Source organism: Mesoplodon densirostris, chromosome 12, assembly GCF_025265405.1.
Source record: "Mesoplodon densirostris isolate mMesDen1 chromosome 12, mMesDen1 primary haplotype, whole genome shotgun sequence".
NCBI lineage: Eukaryota > Metazoa > Chordata > Mammalia > Artiodactyla > Ziphiidae > Mesoplodon > Mesoplodon densirostris.
Genome location: NC_082672.1, coordinates 12341469 through 12368141, shown reverse-complemented (window position 1 = coordinate 12368141; position 26673 = coordinate 12341469). Strand labels below are relative to the sequence as shown.

Genomic DNA, 26673 nt, shown 5'->3' with positions numbered 1-26673 from the left:
CACTGTGTCAATAGGCTCTGCTGCCAGAAACTTTTCAATCAAAGTGAAGCTCTGCTAGAGGGACGCCCGGGCTGTCCTCCATCTACTGGGCAATGGGGCCGCCCTGGGCTGCTTTTAGTCAGTGCCTTCCCCGAGGCATTAGTGCTCTGGTGTCCGAAAGACAAATGCCATGGAGACAGCAAAGGGGTCAGACACCACGCCAGAGCCAGCAGACAGACACTGATTAAACCACGCCTGATGTAACTTTTCCTCTTTCCTTCTAGAAACTACTGTTTTCCCTTGGAGGCTCTTTCCTTTATTACGCGGACCACTTTAAACTGTATAGCGGATTCTGTGCTAATCATATTAAAGTACAGAAGGTTCTAGAGAGGGGTAAGTTGCTCATACCTTTTATAGCTATACTTTTGAAATCGTAATTGTTAATTAAATCCCACATGCAGCAACGAAGTTCCCTTAGTTGCGTGCTGCAACTAAAGACCCAGTGCAGCCAAATATATATATATATATTTTAAAAGAGTAAATTTGTATTCGTCAAGTAGGGATAAGTGTAATTTTAATGGATTATGCTCCATTTTTGGCCTTGAAATTGACAAACATTAAGTTTTCAGTTTATTTCAGTGTACTGGTGTGTACACTGGTGTGTATTTCAGTGTACAGTGAATGTGTGTACCGAACAGCAGAGATGTTGCTTTGCCATGGGTCACTTTGCTGTTAAATTGCATCTGGATTCTTTTTTCACCAAATGCCTTGCTCTAAAAACTTTTAACCAACCATATAAGCCGCTGGAGGGGGTAGAAAGCAATGTATGCCGTTTTCTTTCTTTCTTTTTAAAATTAATAATTTATTTTTATTTTTGGCTGTGTTGGGTCTTCACTGCTGCGTGCGGACTGTCTAATTGCGGCGAGCGGGGGCTTCTCTTGTTACGGAGCATAGGCTCTAGGCATGTGGGCTTCAGTAGGTGTGGCTCGCGGGCTCTAGAGCGCAGGCTCAGTCGTTGTGGCGCACGGGCTTAGTTGCTCTGAGGCATGCGGGATCTTCCCGGACCAGGGCTTGAACCCGTGTGCTCTGTATTGGCAGGCGGATTCTTAACCGCTGTGCCACCAGGGAAGTCCCTTCTTTCCTTCTTGTTAACCTTCTTCTTAACCCCGAGGATCCACTGCAAAAAACCAGCACCAAACAGCAACCACCAAACTCACAACAAGTGTGTAAACTAAAATTAAAGCCTCTTTGGTGAAATGGGTGCTTATCGCAGGCCACATTCTGTCACTAACGTACCTTTCGTCTCTCCACATTGTTATCATCTTATTTTATTTTATTGACTTTAATTGAACATTTTTATTTTTGATGTCCAAGTGGACCTGGGTGACCAACCTGCATTGCCCTTCCCCTTCATGTCAACAGCAAATGTTACTCTGTGGAGCTAGCGAGATTCCTGAGCTTTGGCTGCCGACTTGCAGCGGGTCAGCTCGGGGGCAGGTGGCCAACACATTGATCTGCCTGGGCTTTCAGTGACAGGCCCGTCCGAGATTTGACGGCAGCAGTGACCTTCTCCAGGTGTAGGAGTGTTGGAGGGCATTCTTGTGCCGCAGTCACCATCACTGTTGTCAACAACCCAGTGTTTAAGCTATTCCTGGAATAACTTGTTGACAAAAGTAATCAGTAAACAATCTATAATAGGAATAGAAAAGAGTTTTGAGCCAGACTGAGGACTGTAGCCCAGAAGACAGCTTCTCTGATTCTTCTGAGGATCTGCTCTGGAGAAGCAGGGTTGTCAGCACAGTTTCATGTCTTGTCAGAACAAAGAACATCAAACAAATCAGGGATACATTCCTTCAAGATTTCAGGAAAACCAGATCAGTAGGTACACAGCCAGTCACTATGGCCTTGGCACCTGGGAAGGAAGTCTTATCATGGAAGGAGGACCAGCATTGGCATCCCAGGAAGGGAGGCATTTAATCTTTAATTTTAACATGGACATTCTTTACTTCTGATCAATGCACCCTTTTCTTTAATAATTAAAGCAGATGTACAGTGTATGTTTGATAGGCCACGAACAGGCTGTTTTAGTTACATTAAATTCAAGTTAACTCGTGTATAGGCCAGAGTGACTTCCCCAGACCTCAATATGTGAACATTTCTTTTACCACACCTTAAACTAGCAATGCTCAACTGAGGTTTTGTTATTACCAAAGGCTTCTTTCAGTCATCACACACCTCTTAAGGTATGAGATTAGAATTCTCGGATTTGTTTCTTTCAGAAGATATTTTTCTATCCCATTCTTTGGAATTCTCATTTCTGGGGCAGAGATGAGAGGAGGCCTTTAAGCTCAAGGTCATGAGCAGCAGTAATTCAATCTGCACGGAGAACATCAAACAAACACAGGTCCCCAGGGGTTGTTCCTGTTCTGCATGGGTCCTACAGTGGAACGTGTCTTATGAAAATATATGTAATCCTATTTAAGGTCACCTGAACCGTCTCCAGGGAAGCTCACCAGGCTACCTGCATTTTCTCAAGTGTACCTGGAAATAGGATCTGAACGTACTGAAGCTTAAACTGTTATAAATTCCCAGGATAAAAAGTGACTTCCCCAGGACTTGAATGCCTTCTTCAGAGTTAAGGTTGGCCTCTTGTAGTTCACTCCCATGACGACGGCGAGTGTTTTGAGGGGATTCTGCATTGGAACTTTTTTAGTTGTGTCAGCAGGGAAGTAGGAGCCAAGGTACATCCCAAGCCCTTTCCATGTGTCATCAGATGCTCCTTGATGGCATCGCCGTAAAGAATCCAGAGTTTGCTCTTCCGTGTTTCTTCTTCAGAACTGGGGAATGGCCTCCTGTACTATCGTGGAGGGAGTGTAGGGTTCATCCAGACACCGTAGTGTTTAGCCAGGTCCACTGATGCAGTTCTGCCACTTGGTTTAAATCCTAGAACAGGCTCAGGTTGAAAAAGGGAAGTCTTGGAGTGCTTCAGGTCAAGACAGAGCCCAGTCTGTCTTCTCTAGTTCTTTAAACCAGAAAGAACTAGTTTCCTCCCATGAACACCTTCTTATCGACAGTGTAGTAAATTAAAAGCATACCGATGGTTTGCTCAGTTCCTTCTTTGCCACAAAGATGAAGGATCGTCTCACCATCCCCTTTGTCTAGTAGCCACAGTCAAAATGGTACTGCATCTCCTACAAGTTATATTTTACCTTTGTACAAAACCCCAAATAAAGATTTGTTTTCATCCAAATGGACTGAATTCCAACAGCTGGTCAACCAGTGCCAGCCGGTGGAATCCAAAGTAACATCTGGGGTGTCCACTGGCACCCTCAAAACTGAAAGCACTTGGGTTCACGTGTGTACCTTCGTGACATGGAACAGAGAGGTGGTTTTCACTGCCCAGAGGGGTCTGAATCTGGTGGAAAGTTTAGATTGCTTGGAACTATGGAGATGGAGGCTGCAGTGCTTATCAACTTATTTTTAAAGGAAAAAAACCTTTGCTTTACAGATAGCCCTCAAGTGTATAGAATAAGAAACAATTTGTGCTAGGTCAGTGAAAAAAAAAATACTGGTTTGTTTTGCTCTATGAATCTTTTGTGGGGTATGGCATCGGGTTTGGATACACTGTTTTGTGGCTTTATGAATAGTTTGAAACTCACTTTTTCGGCACCTGTACCAGTCTCTCATGGATATGCATGTGAATGTGCCTTTAAAGTCAGACATTCCTGCATTTTGACTCGATATTCCTCTTTGGTGTGTGGCTGGGACTCTTCTAGCAGCCTGGTAAGCTCCCTTAAGCTCTCATGGGATTCATCACAGAGCGGCGGTGCTGAATCCACCTTGACAGCCGGGCAGTTGACCCACGGGTGCATCTGGGTTTTTCTTGAAGGATGTCATTAGGAGGACTGTAGAGGTGGATCGTCTCTAATTCCATTAAAACCTAAATGAAGTAGAATTTAATCCATCCTCCCGTGCTCTTCTAAGGGTCTTTTAATGCATCTGCTTGTAGCTAAAACTGATAAAGCCTTCAAGGCTTTTCTGGACGCCCGGAACCCCACCAAGCAGCACTCCTCCACGCTGGAGTCTTACCTCATCAAGCCCGTTCAGAGGGTGCTCAAGTACCCACTGCTGCTCAAGGAGCTCGTGTCCCTGACAGACCACGAGAGTGAGGAGCACTACCACCTGACAGGTGAGGAGTGAGGGGCCCAGGCCGGCTGTAACGGCTGCCGCCCCCGGCCCACGAGCTCGCCTCTTCCCCCGCTTGCTTTCACATTCTGGAACATTTGTCAGCACTGTGATTGTTAGCCTTAGGTACCATTTTAGTATGTGAAAAGGGCTAGGTAGTATGGCCATCCCTGTAGGTGGGCAAAATATTTTGGCAAAAATTCTCTCACTGGAATAGCCTCTGGAAGGATGTTTCCATTTTCATTTTTCAGAGAAGATAATTTAAGCTCAGTGAGTTGAAATAAATTACTTCAGGTCACGTGGTTAACAAACAAACAGTGCTGCCTGGACCAAAACTCCGGCCTGTTTTCCTACAACTTTGTGAAGTTTTGTGTTGTTCGCTGCCCAAGTGCGGCTGATCAAATATGTTGTGTGAGGCTCCACCTTGTGGACGGCTCTGAGCAGAGCCTGACTCGGAAACCAACACCTGAGGACCCGTGAAGCTTTTTGCGGCTGACGCGGAGGTGTCTTCTTTTGTAACCTCAGAAATTATTGGCCTAAGATACAAATTTGTCAGATACACAAAGCCCCTCACTTTGATAGTAAATAGAGTATCCGTTAAAGAGCTGCTGTTTGGATTGCAAAGAGTGATGTGTTCTCCACATGTCAAAGCTAGGAGGTCCAGTTACGGTACCTGTAATAAAGCACGTGGAGAGGGAAACAAACTTATTAATAAATATTAGTATTACTGAATAGCAAACACCAAGAAGAGTGTAAATGAAACTAGCTGTTTTTCTGTGACAAGCATACTTTTGTATCATAATGAGGATAATTTTTTGTATGAAAGTTAAAGCTTATACATAAATGATACAAATTATGATGAGCATTCAAATACTGTGTGAATAGTTCACTTTGCATTAAGATGATCTTTAAAAGGGGTCTGTTAAAAAATTGCCTTCCCAACGTCCCTCCAGACTGAAATAAATACCAAATAAGAAGAACAAAGTATGAAAAACAAGTGAATTTGGAGGTGACTTGAAATTTTCTTTTTGCCTTTGATGAAATCATTTTGTCCCTCACATGCCCACGCATAAATGCAAACAATTGCTCCGGCAGCTGGGCATTTACAGAGGCTCTTGCAAGTTCTTGTTAAGACAAATCGTCATTGATCACTATTCCAGTAAGTGGTCCAGGAGGAGAGGCAAAGTTTAAAAGCAGGTATCCTGTGGCCCGTCAGCCTCGGATTTTAATTCTGGCTCCACTCCTTACGTCTGTCTTTGGAAGTCTGGCAAAAAACTGAACCCCTCTGCACCTGAGTTTTCTCATCTGTAAAATGGGGTTGATAACAGGTCCTACAGTCATCGAGTTATTGTGGGGATTAAATGAGATGCTGCACATAAATCGCCTAATAGAACATGCCAAATATAAAGTGCCTGATAAATAGCTGTTATTATTAGTGATACTTTTTACTTGTACTCTGCCCCATTTCAAAGAGAATTTGAGGTGGAAGATAACTCTGCTGTTCTTCATTATTATAACTGGATTACCATGGGCTATTTGCATCATACCTGAATGATGCTGCTCTTAGTAAGAACTGGTCTCGGATTCTGGCTTGAATCTTGAGCTTTTGCATTATTGCTGCTGGGTAGGATTTCAAACAAACCAAAATTACAAAATAAATATGATTGCATATTTTGCAGAAGCACTAAAGGCAATGGAAAAAGTAGCAAGCCACATCAACGAGATGCAGAAGATATATGAGGATTACGGGACGGTGTTTGACCAGCTGGTAGCAGAACAGAGTGGAACAGAGAAGGAGGTCAGTAGGACTTCTGGATTCCGAGAGGCTGAATGCCTGTGACCACTGGGTCTGGAGGTCACCTCCAGACCAGGTCATGCTGTTAGGGATTTCCTGCAGGAGAAAATGCCTAAAATTTTCTTTTTGATCTTAATGCTTATAACAAGCCTCACAACTTAGGTATAAATGTAACATAAAATTGATATAACCTTATGTCCTGTTAATATCGTATTAAAAAAAGAAGAAATATCACTGAGCTCGTATCTGTACCTCTTCCTCCTTTCCCGTGGAGTGTGAGGTTAAGACAGATCCCAGAGGCTAGAACATAAATGGAGAGCTGGGGCTGGCGGGGGTAGGATGGATAAAGGCAGAGGCAGTCAGCATGTGGAAAGAATTAAGAGCTTTTCCTTTGTGTTTTTTTCTTTTCTAACCTCAAATATCGGTGCTACTTCCTTACTTATAAAAGTAGTTTAAGTGGAACTTCACAATTTCTCTACTTTTCTTCTCTGGCTGGATTACTAAATTTAGAATTTTGAGCTTTAAAATGCCTACATATAAGAAGCAATATAAGTAGAAAAAGGCAAGAACAGAAAACAGCTGGAGTTTAGTGGTTTTTTTATTACAATCAGTTTCAACATTGGTACCTCTTTTATTAGCAGGCCTAGTGTACTTTTGGGATTAGAGGTGGTGAGTGTACTAGGTCTTGGATGAAATGTTATCAAAGGCACTTGGGATGAACCTTGACACTGGGGTGGAAGAAATGCCATCCCACAGGGCAGGAGGCAGGTCTCACCCACAAACAATGTGTGCATTGGAGCAAAATGCCTTCACGTTTATGTTATTTTTCAAACAGTTTGATGCTTAGCTCATATTTTCAAAACCGCCACTATTTAAGGCCCCATGTGTACAGGAACCATAAAAATCAAAGTGAATGCACCTGTGTTTTAGCAATGACCATATATGTGTGATCCCTCTCTCATATGAGACAGCCTCCCCCCAGGGTTTCCACGTCTTCTTGATCTCCTGTTTTTGCCATTTAGGTCACAGAACTTTCAATGGGGGAGCTTCTGATGCACTCTACAGTGTCCTGGTTGAATCCATTTCTGTCTCTAGGAAAAGCCAGAAAGGACCTCGAGCTCACAGTATTCGGTCAGTACTCCATTCACAAGAATGTAAACTTAAAAGAGGCTGTCAAGAATGAAGAACCTGCTAAACCCAGCTAAGTCCTGATTTCCAGAAGGACTTAGAATCATTGCTCTAATGGCTTTGACTTAACATGGACAGCTTCCAACTCTTTAGAACTCTTGCCCTACATACTCATGATCTCCTCCCTTCTGCTGCTTGGCTTAGTGGATCTCACCACGTGTTACGGGAACAGATCTTCCCGAGGCTATTTTGAAACTTGCTATCTTAGTAGTTTGCTGCACTTCGGAATGTCTTAATTCTCCCGGACAGCTGGGAGAGTGGGTATAGACCGCGTATTCTCACTGAGACGAACACACATGTCCTCAGCTTTCAATAAAACAAAACAGGAATTCAGAAAACAAAATGCCAGGATCTCCTTCAGATAATGGCTCTTAAATTAGCAGGTACCTGTGCATAGTTCAAATATGAACAGAAGGAAGTACCACTTATTCACTCATGTCAGCATCGTGGGATCTTGTAGAGCTTTGTTCTATTAAAATATTCAGCTACAGTTCAACTTTGGGAGAGTTTGTATTAAATAATGAAAGACTTTTCTTTCTCTTTTCCTTTCTTTAGTTTTTAAGAGAGCCGTCATATTGGTTTATAAAGAAAACTGCAAACTGAAAAAGAAATTGGTAAGACATGAATTAATTTTAATTAAAGCTATCTTTTCATGCCTATATCTTCCTATTGTTGAACTGGGAGGCCTGCTAAGGATCAAGGCCTCACTGAGTGATGCGACTTATTCCGGAGGTAACTAACTAAATTGGATACTCAAGGTGTTTCTTATCCTCCCCACCAAAGACGTCTGTTTTAAAAGAAGACGTAGACCAATACCCATGCTGGGCCCTACAGAGAAAACCAGCTTTTCTATCCCTAAAAATGGTCCACGTTTTCTCCATACACCTGAGCCTGTGTAATTTGGGTTTTTTTTTTTTAGAGGTAACATGGGGTCATGGAAGGCTTGCTTGTCATTTTTGCTTAAAGATCTAGAACTTTCTGCTTCCCAAAACATGACTCTGCTTTGTCCCCAGTCTGGGAGCTCCCTGAGAGCTGGGAGCACACCCAACCTGATTCCCTTTTGCACCCTGAGCCCCACACGGCGGCAGGTCTGCACCAGGGTGAGCTCACAGCTTCTGTCGTGTGCACACGTGCCTGCGGGAGCGAGCTTGCTTTAACGCTGTTCTTGGTGGGCTTTCACGTTGCAGCCATCGAACTCCCGGCCAGCACACAACTCTGCTGACCTGGATACGTTTAAGTTTCGCTGGTTGATCCCCATATCCGCGCTTCAAGTCAGACTGGGGAATACAGCAGGTAAGTGTTGTGTGTCGTACAAGTGCCAGAAAAAACATTTTAAGGGAATTTTTTTTTTTTTTTTTTTTTTTTTTTGCTTTACGCGGGCCCCTCACTGTTGTGGCCTCTCCCGTTGTGGAGCACAGGCTCCGGACGCACAGGCTCAGCGGCCATGGCTCACGGGCCCAGACGCTCCGCGGCATGTGGGATCCTCCCGGATCGGGGCACGAACCCGCATCCCCTGCATCGGCAGGCGGACTCTCAACCACTGCACCACCAGGGAAGCCCTAAGGGAATTTTTAAACTGTGGAATAAAAACGTAGGAAAGAACCTGGGAATAATTTTTGGTATTTTATTTTATAGGCAAGGAAAATGAGGACGAGAGATTGTTGTGATGTTTCTTTACAGATTTTGGAGAAAGTAAATGCCAGCGGATGGCTTTTCTTTGCCAAATACCTCTCTTTATCGTTTCCTTATTTTCACTGTCGATAGTTTTCAACATTTTTCTAATATCCTAATATCTATTATTTCTAATTATTTTAATAACTTTAGCAATAATATCTATCTATAAAATTTGTTAAAGAAACAAAGGTCTACAAATTTAAATTTTTACAAATTTTGATACACCAGAAAATTTCTTAAGATTAAGCTTTATTACAGGTGAAAAAGAAAAAAACTTCCACTGTGGAAAATGTTCAGAGATCCTTTCAGAATAACCCTGTTCTGGTGACAGCACCTCTGGTTAAGCAAAGGACCAACAGGCTGAGGCCCGCAGTGACCTTCTGGGTCCCTGTTCAGTTTTTGTTGGAAGTGCTCATGTTTCCTGGACCATGACTGAGTTTGGGGCTGGCCTCCTTTACCTCAAGGGCCTGAGCACATCCTACTGTTCCTTCTAAGAAATGGGGTTGAAAAATGGGATCCATTTAACCTCTTTCCCAGAGAGATGGAATCCAGGGTAGGGCGAAAGCACTAAGATGGATGGGAAACCTCAGCAGGAAGTGTACAAAGTAACTAAAACATATTTAACTTCTTGTAACTATTTGTAAAAGTCATACATAGAAGGAGCCAGAGAAGAAAATGATGAGAGTCAGGATGGGGAATATTTAACTCTTTAAAAAGTTACTAAATTGTGGTTTTTAAGCTTCAAGTGTCCTTTACCACAGCATCTTTGGCAAAGTTGCGGCCCCTTGTTTCTTTTTACACAGGGACAGAAAATAATTCCTTATGGGAGCTGATCCACACAAAGTCAGAAATAGAAGGACGGCCAGAAACCATCTTTCAGTTGTGCTGCAGGTATTACTTCCAAAAATTAAAGCCAATGGGCATAAGACAGAATTATGTTCTCTTAAAGGTGGGTTTATTTTTAGTGCCCTCCTAAATTTTGACGACTTCAGGACCACACCCACCCTCTCCAAACTGGCAACTGCGGCTCTAGGAGAATAATATACATTGATTAGATATACATCCAAATCTTAGTGCTTGAAGGAAGTTCAAAAACGATCAGTTCTCGCTCCTTTTGTAAATGACGAGAGAGCGAGGCACACACAGGCTGGGCGACTCGCTGCCAGTCTGTGCTGAGAGCAGTCACGTGCCACGGGAGGGCCAGGAGACGAGGAACGGAAGCAGGACAAGACGGCAGACACTACAACATGTCTTCTCTCTCCCCGCCAGTGACAACGAAAGCAAAACCAACATTGTCAAGGTGATTCGATCTATTCTGAGGGAAAACTTCAGGCGTCACATAAAGTGTGAATTACCTCTGGAGAAAACATGTAAAGATCGCCTGGTACCCCTCAAGAACCGCGTTCCTGTCTCAGCCAAATTAGGTAAGAACTCTGCTAGCCTTGGGTTTATTCAGGAAAACAGGACGAGCTCCTCTGCAAGGATGTATGCTTTCAGGATAGAGCAGCAAGTCATCACTTTGTAAATTATCAGCAGTAGCTTTGTAAGCTCTAAACCAGACACCGGATACATAGGGTGACATGAGAATGTAGCGGCAATTTTATTTCCTTTTAAGAAGCCTAAACATGCTCGGTCCCATAAAAACATAAGCAGCCCCAATCCAAATCCTTCGTCTTTCACCTGCTGACACAGTCTACACTTACCGTCCTCTGTCTTTCTTTCACTGAGATGTACAGGAGTCAGGGGACTCTGTTCCGCTCACTGCCGCATCCCCAGTGCTCAGAACAGTGCGAGGCCTCTAGGAGGGCAATACTCAGTGAATTAAGCTCAAGAAACCTAATGCTCGCTAATACTCATTCTTAATAAGTCCACAGGTAAACATTCCAAATCATGCTGTTCTTCAACTTTCTGCCCGTTTTTAAAATTTCAGCTTAAGTTTTTAGAACCTTCTTTCTATGTTAACTATTTTGTTAATATCACTGATCTAGTTTTTAGTCTTACAAAATGTATCTCTTCTTTTGGGTCACAGTTTGACCTCCTCAAATTTACCATATATTTTCTATTTTTTCCTCTACTGGCAAAATAAGCTATAGCCATCAAAAATACATTGTTGTCTGCAGAAACACAACTGAGCTCCCCCTTTCCCTTCTACCCAAGAGAAAGGAATTATACACACACACGATTCAATATTCATATTAAATCTCAAAGTTGGCTAGAAATTCCAGCAGAGACAGTTCTCATGAGAGAGGAAAAGCATTTTTGTACTTTTAATTGAGCAGCAAGGGAAATAAACAGGTGAGAAGGTGGGCAGAGAAATATGGTGTAATCTTAGTTCTCAAACTATAAAGTACTTTAGTGAAGGAAAGGAACCTAGATTTTATTAGCAACTAACTTTTAAATTTACTCATTAGCAAGAGCTAATTTATTCATTAATTAGCTGTAAAACTAACTTTAAAATTTATTCATTAGTAATAAGAATCCTAGCCCTTATGATAGTTTATAGCTTATTGTTCTCAGTAATTAAGCTCTGGTAATTGGTCCTCTAAAAATGCCAAATTCCAACTTAAAATGTCAAACATAAATAAAAGATGTCCATATTTGCAGCATCTACATTTTTTTTTTTTGCCCAAGTCCCAGGATAGTCCCAGGATTGAAGTGAGGTGATAAAATTTTAATTAAGATGTTAAATCTGATAACCTACAAGGCAAAAGTTAACGCATTGTGGAATCGGTTCCTGTATCATAAGGGAAAATGTGCTTTTCTCACTGCAGCTTCATCCAGGTCCTTAAAAGTCCTTAAGAATTCCTCCAGCAGCGAGTGGCCCGGGGAGCCAGGCAAGGGCAGCTCGCTGGACTCGGATGAGGGCAGCCTGAGCAGTGGCACCCAGAGCAGCGGCTGCCCCCCGGCCGGGAGCACACAGGACGCCCAGAAACACCCCAACGAGGGCCTGGCCGACTTCTCCGACAGTCTCATCAAAGAGAGCGACATTCTGAGCGACGACGACGAGGAGGACGACTACCACCGGACTGGGAAGCAGGGCAGCCCCACCAAAGACATCGAGCTCCAGTTCCAGAGACTGAGGATCTCGGAGGGCCCGGACGCTCGGCCAGCTGAACAGCCGCCCGGCAAGGACGGGCAGCCCAAGCTGGTCCGGGGGCACTTCTGCGCCATCAAACGCAAAGCCAACAGCACCAAGAGGGACAGGGGAACCCTGCTGAAGGCGCAGCTGCGTCACCAGTCCCTGGACAGTCCGTCGGAAAACGCCAACCTTGATCTCAGCTCTGTTCTCGAGCGAGAATTCAGCGTCCAGAGCTTAACGTCGGTGGTCAACGAGGAGTGTTTTTATGAAACTGAGAGCCATGGAAAGGCATAATACAGGTCAATCCAGATCTGGGTTAAGTTGCTGGTTTCACTTTTAAACTGGGGGTAAAATGGAAATTGCAGAAAAACTATTCCATTATTGGGTTTTGTGCAGTACACATTTTCCCACAAATAGTTGTAAAGATTTAAGTTATTTTAATTTATTGTGGATCAGAAAACTAGATGAAACTGGTCAGAATTTGTAAATTACTTAGCTTATATCCCTTTTGAGCAGGTATCAAAATGACTTAGAATCCTTAAAATGAAACTGCGTTCTAATTAATTTATGTGGAAAAGGGTGGGGAAATTGTGATTAATAGCTTTTAAAAGGTCATTTTTTTCCAATCCTCTGGGCATTTTCTTTGAGCTATTAGGTTCTGCTTTATTTAAAGCATATTTAAATTATTCTAATGTGGGTTAGGGGGTACATTGTGCAGATATTTCATTTTTGTAAGGTTGTAATAGATGCTGTTTATACTAAACATGTCATATCTATGCAGTATATATATTAAAAGAAAGCTTGTACTGTACCTTATTTGATGATATTTATTCTCTTTACCAAGCTGTAAAAGGGGAATAAGTCACACCTGGGGAGCACACATATGAGAAGTTCAACACTGTGAAAATCGGCATCCAGTCGGCTGCCAGCCCCTGAAGTAGCAGCTACAGTCTGTAACTCTCCTTGTCATCCCCTTTTTTCTGATTTTTGCTTGAGTTCTTCTCTGAAATTGTAAGCAAAGAGGTATGGGTCTTCATCACACATTTTTCGGTATGCGTCACAGAGGCTCTTAAAATGTAAGACAGAGAGCTGGGTGGGTCGAAGAGTAGGGTCCACATCTGCCGACTGTAACAGTTTCCCAGTGCTTTCTAATCGCCGAGCTTCAGGGAATAACATTCTGAAAGGAAGAGAAAAATGTCAGAATTTTACTTAAATTCTGCCAATCATGCTTCCTTCTACCCTCATTTGAAACCGGCATGGTTCTGACAACTGACAACTTTGCAGAGGCTCTTCTTCCACTCCCTAGAGCCCTGCGGGACCCCAAGCCAGTGGAGGAGGACTCTGCTTACACCACCAGGCAACAGGTACGAACCACCACTGAAGGCAGAGCTAATCGGACCTGCACGGTGTATCCACATGAGAAAAGAGTCTCTAAAGCTCAATCAATACATGTATCTTGAAGGTAAATTTTATCATATGCTCAGTTGCATTCTTAAAGAAACATAAGTTTGCTGTGCCTCACATTTTAATATAAAAATTGCATATTATTTTTGGTGCACTTTTGATTCTCTGTAACTTGAACTTACCAGCCTTTGGATCTCTTCATCCCAAAAGAATGACCTTTCTTTGAAAAGTTAGAAAACAGTTCATGTGAAAATGGAAAGTTATTTTCCTCTTGAAGATATTTGAAGCATCTTTAAAATTGATTCAAAGTATACATTTTAAATTTCGTCTAAATCAGATCATTGTTTTAAAATGAATAGTACAAGTGACTGACTGACTGAAATATTGCAAAGCTACACCTGGATTTTATTTTCTTCTCTCAAGTCTCAGAGGGCTCGGAAGGCATCGTGGCAAGAGGAGACTGACTTCTTCTCACAGGCCGATGGTCCTCATAAGCAGGAGCCGCGTGTCCCTACATTCTCAGGGTGAGCTGACTGACATCGCTGAGTTCACTTTCATGGCAAGCAGGGGTCTGACCATAGTTTCTAACTATGATCTGGGACTGATTCGTGGTGTGGTGTGACTGAAGGACACCAAAAGGTCAAAGTGGGTCACAGGATTTGGTCCGTATCTGCATAGGGGACTGTGCATGTGAAGTAAAGGGGGCCCATCACTTAGCTGGGGGGTTGTCTTGGAAACACTAGGGCCAACTCCGGGCTCAGGCCAATTCCAGGATTTCTACAAGTAGGATGTACTTTCTGTATTTTTTTCCCCTCCATGAATCAGGGCTATCATGTACAACCGTACATGTCACACCCTGTGTGAAAGCCAGCTTGTGTTTTACTTGCCAAGTCATATATCCTGGCAGGGGCCGGGTGGGGTGCTGCAGCGTATCAGGGGGTGCCTTCATTCTAATTAGCACGAGGAACAAACCAGTGGCACCCCTGTCCCCAACTAGAGAAGCAGAAACTCTGCTGAAGTATGAACGCTGGACTAACTACAGCCACCAAATGGCAGGGTGAGGTTTCTTCCATCAGCCCTCTCACATCCTCAAGAGCGTGCTTTGTGGATTCCAATGGATTCAGGATGCAGCTGTCTAGCTGTGCCTAAAGTAGTTTCATGTGCTAAAGGGACCCTTCACGAATGAGAGAACTGAAAAGGAGCTATTCTTAGAAAATAAGAAGTACAGGCCACTAAAGCTGAACCCCTTTAAACAGCTAAAGTTGACTATATTAGATGAAAATCTTTTTGAAATACACATACACTTTCCTGCCTTCGTACACAGACTACAGTTGGGCCTAATTACCCACTTTCTAGGCTGTCACCGGACGTAACACGTTGCTGCAGTGACTTCAGGGCCATCAGGCTGCAGACCCTTAGGCCGCCTTCTCTGTCTGGGCTTCCGGACGTACCTCAGGGCCTGGCCAGAGCAGTGCCCACGGCAGAACACAGGAGCCACCGCTGAATGGAAACGTGCTCGTGTGGATACTTCGAGACACTGTCTTGGCTACTCAGAAGTTATATTTGCTTCCTTCTTCTAAGTACGTCTTTAAAAGCTTCAAGAGATATAACAACTGGATGGAAAGAAAGCATTTAAAACCCACTAGCTCGTGTGATGGTAGGAAATATATACTTGGTCTTTGTCCCAGGTTCTTCAGACAGAGCTTCTAAAATCTTTGGCATTTCCTGAGTGACAGGGGTGACAGGAGCATCTTTTTTTACTCGTAACAAGCCCCTTTTAACCACACCTGGGCTCTGTGCTAATGCGGCAACTCCTGGTGGCCCCTGGAAAGCTTCAGGACGGGGAACAGTGGCAGGAGGAACCAACCACGTGACTGAAGGATGGACCTCTCTCAGCTCCACTCCTGGAAAACTGAGCTCCATCGCCAAAGGCCAATGATTTAATCAATGCTGCTTAGGTAATGGAGCTTCCATAAAACCCCCAAACGATGGGGTTCGGAGAGCTCTGGGGTTGGTGAACACACTGAGGGGCTGGGAGGGTGAGAAACCTTGAGAGGGCACGGAAGCGCTGTGCACCCTGCTCCCCATATGATGCCCTGTGCCTCTCTTCCATTTGGTAGTTCCTGAGTTATAGCCTTTAAAATTGATACATGACAGTGGGTTCTGTGAGCCATTCTAGCAAATTACTGAACCTGAAGATGAACGGGATCGTGGAAATTGCCGATTTATGGCTATAAATACAAGTGGCAACCTGGAACCTGCGACTGGCGACTGAAGTGGGGACAGCCTTGCGGTACTGGGCCCATAAGCCGAGGGGCTGCGCTAACACCAGGTAGTGAGTGACAGGACCAGAGTTAAGCTGTAGGACGCCCAGGTGCTGTCTGGCGAGTTAGGGAGTTGGTCGGTGTTGGGGAAAATCCCACACATTTAGTGCCGGAGGTGTCGAGACTGAAAACAGTTCAGACGGTCTGAGTCCTGAGTGAGGGGTCATGACCTCCCCGGTACAGGCTCACTATGAACTGTGCGATGTCAGTTTTAGTTTGTACTCACGATCAAACCAAACAGAACCTCTCGGTGGCATCTGAGGTTAAATCAACATTTTGCTTTCTCCTCAGTGGCCATCAAGGTTTGTTCATCACACGATCTGAACTAAGAGTAATATTTACAGGCAGGTTGAACGATCATAAAAACAAAGTCCTTAATCTTTGAAGGTGACTGAGGAGTTTGTAAGGAGTGCTACTGAAAAGGAAAAGAAAGCGTTCTTACCCAAGCCCTCGATGGCAGTATTTCCTTCGGAACTGAAAGGCATTCTGAACGACTTTCTCCACCAGCCTGAACGGCTGCTCTATCCTGGGCCGGGTCAGGGGGGTGAAATGCACCACCCCCGAGTCCACCTTCATGGTCAGAAAACAAATATTTTACTGCCTGGTGTAATATATTAAACGATTCATCTTTGTAGAACACAGGAGGACAGGTCATCAAGAGCATTGTATTCACGAACAACCCTTTACGTGGACGTCAGTTTCCTTTTCTCCAGGCGTGTAACATGCTATGCTTGCATCTGAGCTGCCGCAGAGAACTCACAGTTGGTTGCATCTGTTCTATAATGACATCCACTAGGCCTGTGCTTGACAGTCACTTAATTTTAGAATGCAGTTTTACAGTGGCCTTCTAAGATCCAAATAATCATTAAAGTCAGTAGGCAGATAACAGATAGCATTAGAGTATTTTATTTAGCTTTTGAATGAGTAGAAGATAAGCTGCAGCCGCAGTTCTGACTATAAGGCTGGACTTCAAACCAGAGAGACACGGCAGATGGGCCCCCAGGGACCACTCAGCGCTAAACTCCCCAGAGTGTCAGAGGCACTGATTGATCAGCTGGACTGAATTCATACTCGTCTGCACGGCCACGTAACTTTCTGGTAGCGACTTTAAATGCCCCAAGAGGCACAGGCAGGATCCAAATAGAATGGAAACCACCAACAATATTACTGTTTAAGTGTCAAGCTGCTAGCCGGTGGCTGAAATTCTTCATCAGAAAATAAAACTTTTCAGGCATATCTGATAAGAGGTTTATACACTGCCCTATTCTAAAAATGGACTCAAGGTGATTCACAAGGATATATTCAAAATAACAATAGAAAATTACTGAAAGTAAAGACTAACGGAGAAATGGAGTCAAAGCAGTTATCGCCCACACGAAAGCCTGAAAGAGACCATGGTCTAGGAAATGGGAAGTGTATTCATAATTTACAAAAGCTTTGGTCGCTAAGGGATTATTGCTAAACTTGCTACTCAGAACATCACACAGACTCTACAAAGGCTAAGCAAGTACAGCAATTTATGAAGTGCGGGTTGTACCACTGCTTTTCAGAAGGAATTCTGTATTTTCAAATTCCATAGGGGTTATCGTGTTCTCTTGGGAGGACTCACTCCTAAAGATCTTTGTGGCTACAAAACTCCTTAAAATGGGCCTGTAATATATAAGGATGGGGAAGTTTTTGTTTTGTTTTTGTTTTTAGGTTGGAGGGAAAATACTGGCATATGACGTGAGACTGTGTGGATGAGACGGACCAAAGACGGCCAACTGGGACGGGCTTCCAGCGGTGTGAGTGGCGTTTCTCCTGCGGGGTCTGAGCCACCTCACCACGAGTGGCCCCACCAGACCTCCTCCCCATCGTCAGTCACTGAGGCTGGCAAACGCTGGGAGTGTTCTAAGCAGTCGAGTGAAAACTGCCAACGGAGAGGACTTTCCGCCTGAAAATGCTCCCCGAAATGTCCCTCAGCCTTCAGACTATTTTAGTGACGATTATACACCTTTGGTGGAAGAGCTGTTATTCCACTGCAGAGAGTGACCATCTCAATGTTCTTATTAAATTTTAATAGTTTTTCAGATTGTGTTCTATGTGTTTCTCCAAGTTCACTAACAAATAATTCCTGTGGGAAAGTAAGTGTTTTGGTTAAAAGGCTGGGACTTTCCTTAGACCATCACAAAAACACCATGGAACAGGGTCCAGGGGTCCCAGAGAGGTCTGTGGTCAGTACAAAGAGGAGAGTCCCTGGAGAGCACGTGGGGCTGGGGAGGTGACTCGGGGTTAAGTGGACAGGAGCACCCCTCTAGGGAGGGATGAAAGGTGCTTCACGTGAGAGCACTTCTGGGGAAGGAAAAACAGACAGACGTGAACTCAGCTGTTCTAGACCGTTCTCTTGACTTTGCCCCGCCCCTTTCCGTCGTGTGCGCTCACTGGCATTCCTGTCCCACCTCTCGCTCCGCCAGCCCTCTATGACTCAGGTCCTTCAACCCTTTTCAATTCAATCCTTCCAAGTTAGTCAGTTCTGACAGGATTCTTCCACATTGAGCAGCCCGCCAGTCTCCAGAGAAAATAATCTTTTAGTAAATTATGAGATAAAATTAAACCCTACTCAACCCTAAACCCATGAAATATTATCAAAACTCTAATGTTTGAATAGTATTAAGACCAAAGGCACAAAAACAGGGATAGATGCATTCTCCTTCTAGTATAGAAACTGCCACTTCCAGATTCTTTGGATTTAAAATTTTGGCCTCATCTTTATTTGCCTGATTTTATTCCTTTGAGATGATGTTTGCAAATACAGGCAACGTCTAATGTTTTTATTTAAATAAAGTTTTAAAACCCCGTATAAATACAGCAGCACCCCGTGTACACTGTAGCAGTAGACTTCTAAAGTTTGATTATAATTTTGATACCCAGTTAAGTTGGCTAATAGTGTCTTTCGGATAAAAGAAAATTTCCACTCACAATCAAATAGTTACTATTTAGTGGAGGACCACATAAAACTCGGCGTCAAAAAGGCTCTTCCTGTAACACGTCCTGCTTCTCTGGGAAACCTGTACCACCCTCTCTTCTACCCCCCGCCTCCAAACACACTTCTCAGAGTTACTCTGTATGACAGAGCCCATTTTCTCTAGAACCACAGGAAAGCTGCTCGGTAACTATGGTAACATACAAAAATGCTTTTTATTCATAAACGAATGCTTATTTAAAATTACAACTATTATTTTTCCTTGAGTTTTAAGTCCAGTAAAGGTTTGATTACAAAAAAAAGATCAGTACCTAGGCACTAGATGCACTTAAAAATGCTAGTTTAAATGTTGCCAGCCCCTCTCCAAACTCAGCCTATCAGTATACCAAATGACCTACTAAAATTTCAAATTAGAGGATTTATAGCGACTTTAAGTATTTGCCTCTCCAATGCACTATAAGGTCAATGCTGCACAAAGCTAAGGTTATGCTTCTCAACATGAGCAGCCTTGGCTACAGGCAGGATGGAGGCGGATGTCCCATTTCCCAGGCCAGGATGTCTAGGACATGACTGGTTATGAGCTCAGAGCAGCACTGTGGACTCGTAAGAGAACTGGGTAAGAAGCTATTAAATCTTAAATATTAGATATTGCTAACTCAGACCTTGAATCAACATGGTACAGGGAACACCAAAGACTGTACAGTCCAGTTTCTGACTTTGAAATGATCATAATATGCCAAAGAGCTCAGTAACTACCGTATGAAAAGGTACAGAAACAATACTGGCCATTACCTAAGAAAGGGTCTTCAACAGCTCCCATGGTGTTCGAGACCATTAAAGGATAAGCCAGTGGAGAGGAAAAACGATTAGGAAGTTACAGTTTACTTAGCCAAGATATAACCATAACTGGGAGACCGTAGAAGGAATGATGAGAACAAAGAATGACTCCAGGGAATAATCAGAAAGACTCCAAGAACAACACAAGAAGGCTTCACAGTTCCAGGTGGTACTTGTCTCAGACAGACCTGTGCAGACGGGAGTGGGAAGGGTCCAGCGATTCTGAGGTGGCCAGCACCACCTGATGGAACACGGGGTCAGGAGTTCAGGAGAGTCACATTCAGTGTCAGGGGAGATGAGAGTAAGCTGAGCACGCTGGGGGATGCTTGGTCCGTCCACCCACCAGTGTCTAGTTACTCCTCAGGGTCCTATGCTGAGCTAAGGACAGTCTCCATTAGAATGTCATGGGCCCTGCAGTTACAACTTCCCCCCAATAAGGGGAGCAGTCGCAAGTCACTGCTGCCTATGCTATTATAATTATGCATCTTGTAGAAAAACAAAATATTTACAAACATGTAGATCACATTTCCTAGAACTGTTTTATTCTGCCCATAATTCTCGTCCCAAGCCCAATTTAAGGACAGAATTTCCGCCGTAAAACCTTACAACGCAAAACACTCCAACAACATTCCAGGTATTCCAAACCAAGGTATTCCATGAAGACTGACTGTTAGGACCTATAGTTCTTTCTTTAAAGTTTACAATTTGTGTTTGTTATTGAAACAATATTAACTTCTGCAGATGTTCCACCACACCTTTGGTCTCCCACAGATGTCTGAATGGTTTTTCTCTCTTCCTCCTTGGAATCATACAAAAAGAACAGATTTTCAACTGTCAGTGTTTCCTCTCAGAGCACAAGCATGTAAGAGGATGACAGGGTGAGCTGAAAGCACGATGAGCAATAAGCCTAAGAGGTGCCCAGGGTGAGGGGAGGGGATGGAGAGAGCTTTTTACTGTGTATACTGTATATGTAAATATAGGTATGTATGTAAATTATGCCTACTAGCAACAACAACAAGATGAATGAGCGTCTCTTGGTCCCAAGAAAGGAGAAAATTTCAGGGATGTGAACACTTAATTCTAAACAAAGTACAAGAGAGACAAGAACTCACAAACGCTGGATTAGGATTTTCTGTTATCTTAGCCTGCAGTTCCCGAATGAGCACAGGGAAAACACCTTTCTGAAACCAGGACCTTTCCCACAAACCATGACTTCGGTGTCTGTGAAAGGGCGGCACCTGGAGGCGCCTGTGTTAACTGCCAGGACTGTGCCCCCCTCTGTGCGGGTGGAGGAGGTCCCTGCCAGGGGAGGAGCCGTGCTGTAGCAGCCCAGGGGGCGAGAGCGAGGGCGGGACCTCCGGTTTCTCATCCACAGCACAGGGAAACTCCTCGGGGATGGTTTCAGTCTAAGCAAACTCACAAGGTACTCAATTGCTGCCGCTATAAATATTACTATTACTATTATGAAAAGATTGATAAACAAATATGGATGCAAATACATTCATTCATAATGAGTCCTAACTGACAGAGACACTCAAGTTGACTAGTCAGTACATCCCCTTCCTATAAAAACCACCTAACAAGCTCTGTTATGCTGAGAGGGTTGTGCAGAGGCACGGAATGGGAACAAACTCATACAGACGATGCTGCAGTGGTCACTGGCCACTCATTGGCACAAGGTACGGGGTAGCAGATGCTCCTAGGCCGTGTGATCTCAGTACCCAGGCCAGCTCTCCATTTGCACAGCTATTCTTTAAATGTGTTCATGTTGTCCTGCTCTTCCTGTTTCTGACTTGAAAGACACTGTCTTTTTAAAGATGAATGCCATAGCTACTGGATGTCCTCCTTTACATGCTGATTTTACTAGTTTAACTCATAGAGGTTTGGGGGACCTCCTATGTATGTAACCGAAGATATAAAAATAAATAAGAGAAATGATTAAAACTGATGCAAGCTCTCTAATTTGGCAACATCACAAAGTCCACATGAACCCACCCAGGACCCTAGAGTGTGGGCAGGGGCTGAAATGTAGGAGACCCAGTGGGCAGAGAGAGAGAGTCACAGGGAAGGAAGACAAAGAGGAAGAAGGGAAGAGGAGGAGAGACTGGTGAGCTGAGAGCCAGGCCTAGACGAGGGGTGTTCAGCCCCACTATCTGAGATACTACCAATAAGTGAGGACGTTTTTAAAAAAAGTCCTGCTCTTCAAAATAATTGTACAAAGAGAATGCAATGGTGAGGCCACAGCAAATACATACTTACATTATTTACGAGGTTGAAAAACTAGGCTGATCTGCCAAGTGTCACCACAAAATCTAAGACAGTCTTAATATTCTAAAATAACGTGATAAAGACATAGAAAACAAATCCTCAAGATCCTTTCACATGAAGACATAAAAAGGAGCAACAAAATGTTGTCAAAACAAATAAACAATAGAGCAAATGGCAGTGCAACCTACAAGCAGAAACATACACGACTTGCACAGAGCCATCGGGCCAGGATGGCCCCTTTAGACATTTGGGAACACACAGCAAGCAGAGAATAGTCATCTTCATTTTTAACACGGTCCTCACTATCATCAACTAGTCTACAAACTACCAACTCTAAAAGATAAAGCCTTCGGGCAGCCTAAAGCATTATTTTAAAACTAAAATAACCATAAAGATGGAGGAAATAATGCACTGATTGTGCTCATAGCCGATACTGTTAATTTCCCACGACTGAGTCGGAAGAAAAACATGATTTTAAGATTAAGTCAATCACTTTAAATTTGTGGGACTGGAACAGGTAACTATCTTAATCTTACTCTGAACTTTAACTATTTTCAAGGTTGAAGAGAAAAAGCAAATGAGAAAAGACGCTGCTGTTTTTTTAAAATCAGAACCTTAACTTTTCATTGGAATTAAGTGGGTGGCATTTTAAACACACAATGACTGGGCATCATCCCTGACAACTGAATTAAGAGCCACTGGGAGGGGCCTGGGCCTCAGGGCTTTTCTAAAGCTAGGTGATGCTCAAGTGTGGGCAGGGGTGACAGATGCAGGTCTGGAGAACTACTTCCCACAAAGGTTTGGTATTGTTATTACTTCTCAAATATTCAGTCAAACTACCGATTCTTTGAGAAGAAAAAGAAAAGCTTGTCTTGACTATCCAGAGTATCATCGCTAAGAAAAACACACTAAGGGAATCACATGTAATTTTTTCTTAAAAATAGATAAATAAAAACATTTTAAAGAAAACAGATGGGACTGCTGAGTCACCGGCCAGCTACTCTGCAATCACTCATGAACTTGGCATGAGTGAGAAGCAAATGTTTATATGTAAAGCTACAGAGATGTCAGAGTTCATTTGTTTCCACAGCTTACTCCAGACTACCACTGAAAGGAACGACTCATTATAATGAGACTTAAAAACACATTCTGTTCTAAATGGGGGCAGGGCAGGGCTATGAGTGTATAAGGGTTTCAAAAATCACAATATTCTGGGCCTGAATCCCACATTCCTGCTACTTACTCATATTATGGACCTTAGTCAAGTTATTTAACTTCTCTGGAGCTTAGTTTTCTCACCTGTAAAATTAGGATTTCTGTTATCTCAGAGGCTTGTTTTAAGAATTAAATATCTCAACAGTACTTAGTATACAGGAAGCAGTTTATAAATGGTAGATATTAATATTACATCAAGATTATAAAACTAGAGTTGCAAAATTACTTAAAATGACAGTCTCTTAAAAAAGGACAAAATTATACTTTTAATCAGGTAAAGGTAATGTATTATTGTTATTTTATATACTCAAAAGCAGCTTCTGAATTCATTCAACAAATATTTATCATATGTCTACAATAAGCCAGGCACCATTCCTGGCACAGGAGAACTGGCAATTAACAAGACAAAAATCCTTGCCCTTGTGCCATTTACATTCTAGAGGTCTTCAGCCAGAGTAAGCAGTAGAGGGGCTCAGATGGTAGGATACTTGATTTATTCTGAAGTTTAGAAACAAAAGGATTTGTTGATTGAATGGATCTTGGGTATGGAGTCAAGGATGTTTTGTAAGATCCAGGGTCCACCAAATGGCAGGATGAGTTTGCCATTAATGGACACTGCGAAACTGGGGGGAACTGGTGTGGGGAAAGTCAAGAGCTCAGTTCTGTCCCTGATAGGTCTGAGATGTCTATCAGTGATGTCACATCAGCAGCTGGGACATAGTCGGTTGGATGTTTACAATTTTACAACCGTAAGATGCTACACAAAAGCCCGAACGAACTTTTTGGCCAATACAATACAAAACTTGGGGGTTGAGAAAGGGGGAAGATGGTGGAAGAGTTAAATGCGGAGATCACCTTCCTCCCCCAAAATACATCAGAAATACATCTACATGTGGAACGACTCCTACAGGACACCTACTGAAAGCTGGAAGAAGACCTCAGACCTCCCAAAAGTCAAGAAAGTCTCCACGTACCTGGGTAGGGCAAAAGCAAAAAGAATAAACAGAGACAAAAGGATACGGACGGGACCTGCACCAGTGGGAGGGAGCCGTGAAGGAGGAAAGGTTTCCACACACTAGAAGCCCCTTCGCGGGCGGAGACTGCGGGTGGCGGAGGAGGGAAGCTTCGGGGCCGCAGAGGAAAGCGCAGCCACAGGGGTGCGGAGGGCAAAGTGGAGAGATTCCCGCACAGAGGATCGGTGCCGACCAGCACTCACCAGCCCGAGAGGCTTGTCTGCTCGGCGGCCGGGGCGGGCTGGGGCTGAGAGCTGAGGCTCAGGCTTTGGAGGTCAGATCCCAGGGAGAGGACTGGGGTTGGCTGCGTGAACACAGCCTGAAGGGGTTAGTGCACCACGCCTGGCCGGGAGGGAGTCCGGGAAAAGGTCTGGACCTGCCGAAGAGGCAAGAGACTTTTCTGGTGCGCGAGGAGAGGGGATTAAGAGCGCTGCTTAAAGGAGCTCCAGAGACGGGCGCAAGCCGCGGCTAACAGAGCGGACCCCAGAGATGGGCATGAGATGCTAAGGCTGCTGCTGCCGCCACCAAGAAGCCTGTGTGCGAGCACAGGTCACTATCCACACCTCCCTTCCGGGAGCCCATGCAGCCCGCCACTGCCAGGGTCCCGGGATCCAGGGACAACTTCCCCGGGAGAACGCACGGCGCGCCTCAGGCTGGTGCAATGTCACGCCGGCCTCTGCCGGCGAAGGCTCGCCCCACCTCCGTGCCCCTCCCTCCCCCCGGCCTGAGTGAGCCAGAGCCCCTGAATCAAGGGCTCCTTTAAGCCCGTCCTGTCTGAGCGAAGAGCAGACGCCCTCTGGCGACCTACACGCAGAGGCGGGGCCAAATCCAAAGCTGAACCCTAGGAGCTGTGCGAACAAAGAAGAGAAAGGGAAATCTCTCCCAGCAGCCTCAGAAGCAGCGGATGAAATCTCGACAATCAACTTGATGTACCCTGCACCTGTGGAATATGTGAATAGACAACGAATAATCCCAAATTGAGGAGGTGGACTTTGAGAGCAAGATTTATGATTTTTTTCCCCTTTTCCTCTTTTTGTGAGTGTATATGTGTGTGCTTCTGTGTGAGATTTTGTCTGTATAGCTTTGCTTTCACCATTTGTCCTAGAGTTCTATCCATCTGTTTTTTATAAATTTTTTTCTTAATTATTTTTTATTTTAATAACTATTTTATTTTACCTTACTTTATTTTCTTTTATTCGATCTCTCCTTCCCTCCCTCCCTCCCTCCCTCTCTTTCCCTCCCTCCCTTTCTTTCTTTCTACTTTTTCTCCCTTTTATTCTGAGCCGTGTGGATGAAAGGCCCTTGATGCTGCAGCCAGGAGTCAGTGCTGTGCCTCTGAGATAGGACAGCCAACTTCAGGACACTGGTCCACAAGGGACCTCCCAGCTCTACATAGTATCAAATGGCGAAAATCTCTCAGAGATCTCCATCTCAACACCAACACCCAGCTTCACTCAACGACCAGCAAGCTACAGTGCTGGACACGCTATGCCAAACAACTAGCAAGACAGGAACACAACGCCACCCATTAGCAGACAGGCTGCCTAAAATCATAATAAGTCCACAGGCACCTCAAAACACACCACCAGACGTGGACATGCCCACCAGAAAGACAAGATCCAGCGTCATCCACTAGAACACAGGGACTAGTCCCCTCCACCAGGAAGCCTACACAACCCACTGAACCAACCTTAGCCACTGGGGACAGACACCAAAAACAACGGGAACTACAAACCCGCAGCCTGCAAAAAGGAGACCCCAAACACAGCAAGATAAGCAAAATGAGAAGACAAAAAAACACACAGCAGGTGAAGGAGCAAGATAAAAACCCACAAGACCTAACAAATGAAGAGGAAACAGGCAGTCTACCTGAAAAAGAATTCAGAGTAATGATAGTAAAGATGATCCCAAATCTTGGAAATAGAATAGAGAAAATGCAAGAAACATTTAACAAGGACCTAGAAGAACTAAAGATGAAACAAGCAAAGATGAACAACACAATAAATGAAATCAAAAATACTCTAGAAGAGATCAATAGCAGAATAACTGACACAGAAGAACGGATAAGTGACGTGGAAGATAAAATAGTGGAAATAACTACTGCAGAGCAGAAGAAAGAAAAAAGAATGAAAAGAACTGAGGACAGTCTCAGAGACCTCTGGGACATTAAATGCACCAACATTCAAATTATAGGGGTTCCAGAAGAAGAAGAGAAAAAGAAAGGGACTGAGAAAATATTTGAAGAGATTATAGTTGAAAATTTCCCTAATATGGGAAAGGAAATAGTTAATCAAGTCCAGGAAGCACACAGAGTCCCATACGGAATAATTCCAAGGAGAAACACGCCAAGACACATATTAATCAAACTGTCAAAAATTAAATACAAAGAAAACATATTAAAAGCAGCAAGGGAAAAACAACAAATAACACACAAGGGAATCCCCATAAGGTTAACAGCTGATCTTTCAGCAGAAACTCTGCAAGCCAGAAGGGACCAGCAGGACATATTTAAAGCGATGAAGGAGAAAAACCTACAACCAAGATTACTCTACCCAGCAAGGATCTCATTCAGATTTGAGGAGAAATTAAAACCTTTACAAACAAGCAAAAGCTGAGAGAGTTCAGCACCACCAAACCAGCTTTACAACAAATGCTAAAGAGTCTTCTCTAGGCAAGAAACACAACAGAAGGAAAAGACCTATAATAACAAACACAAAACAATTAAGAAGATGGGAATAGGAACATACATA

At 43.8% G+C, this 26673-nt stretch overlaps 2 protein-coding genes across 4 annotated transcripts in view; one reads left to right on the top strand and one right to left on the bottom strand.

The window, feature by feature from the left end:
- Positions 1-12711, top strand: part of TIAM2 (TIAM Rac1 associated GEF 2) — a 232760-nt gene extending 220049 nt beyond the window's left edge. For all 3 annotated transcript variants that reach the window (XM_060114499.1, XM_060114497.1, XM_060114498.1), the window contains 9 exons: positions 264-372; positions 3989-4168; positions 5844-5962; positions 6982-7090; positions 7703-7761; positions 8335-8440; positions 9625-9712; positions 10091-10245; positions 11593-12711. In XM_060114499.1, coding sequence (XP_059970482.1) covers positions 264-372; positions 3989-4168; positions 5844-5962; positions 6982-7090; positions 7703-7761; positions 8335-8440; positions 9625-9712; positions 10091-10245; positions 11593-12194 — 1527 coding nt within the window. In that variant the 3' untranslated portion in view covers positions 12195-12711. The remainder of the gene's footprint in view (positions 1-263; positions 373-3988; positions 4169-5843; positions 5963-6981; positions 7091-7702; positions 7762-8334; positions 8441-9624; positions 9713-10090; positions 10246-11592) is intronic.
- Position 12712: 1 nt separating this feature from the next.
- TFB1M (transcription factor B1, mitochondrial) overlaps positions 12713-26673 on the bottom strand; it is a 77588-nt gene continuing 63627 nt past the window's right edge. The window contains exons 6-7 of the mRNA XM_060114508.1: positions 16071-16198; positions 12713-13077 (exon numbers count right to left, since the gene is read on the bottom strand). Of these exons, the coding sequence (XP_059970491.1) occupies positions 12867-13077; positions 16071-16198 (339 nt within the window). The 3' untranslated portion in view covers positions 12713-12866. The remainder of the gene's footprint in view (positions 13078-16070; positions 16199-26673) is intronic.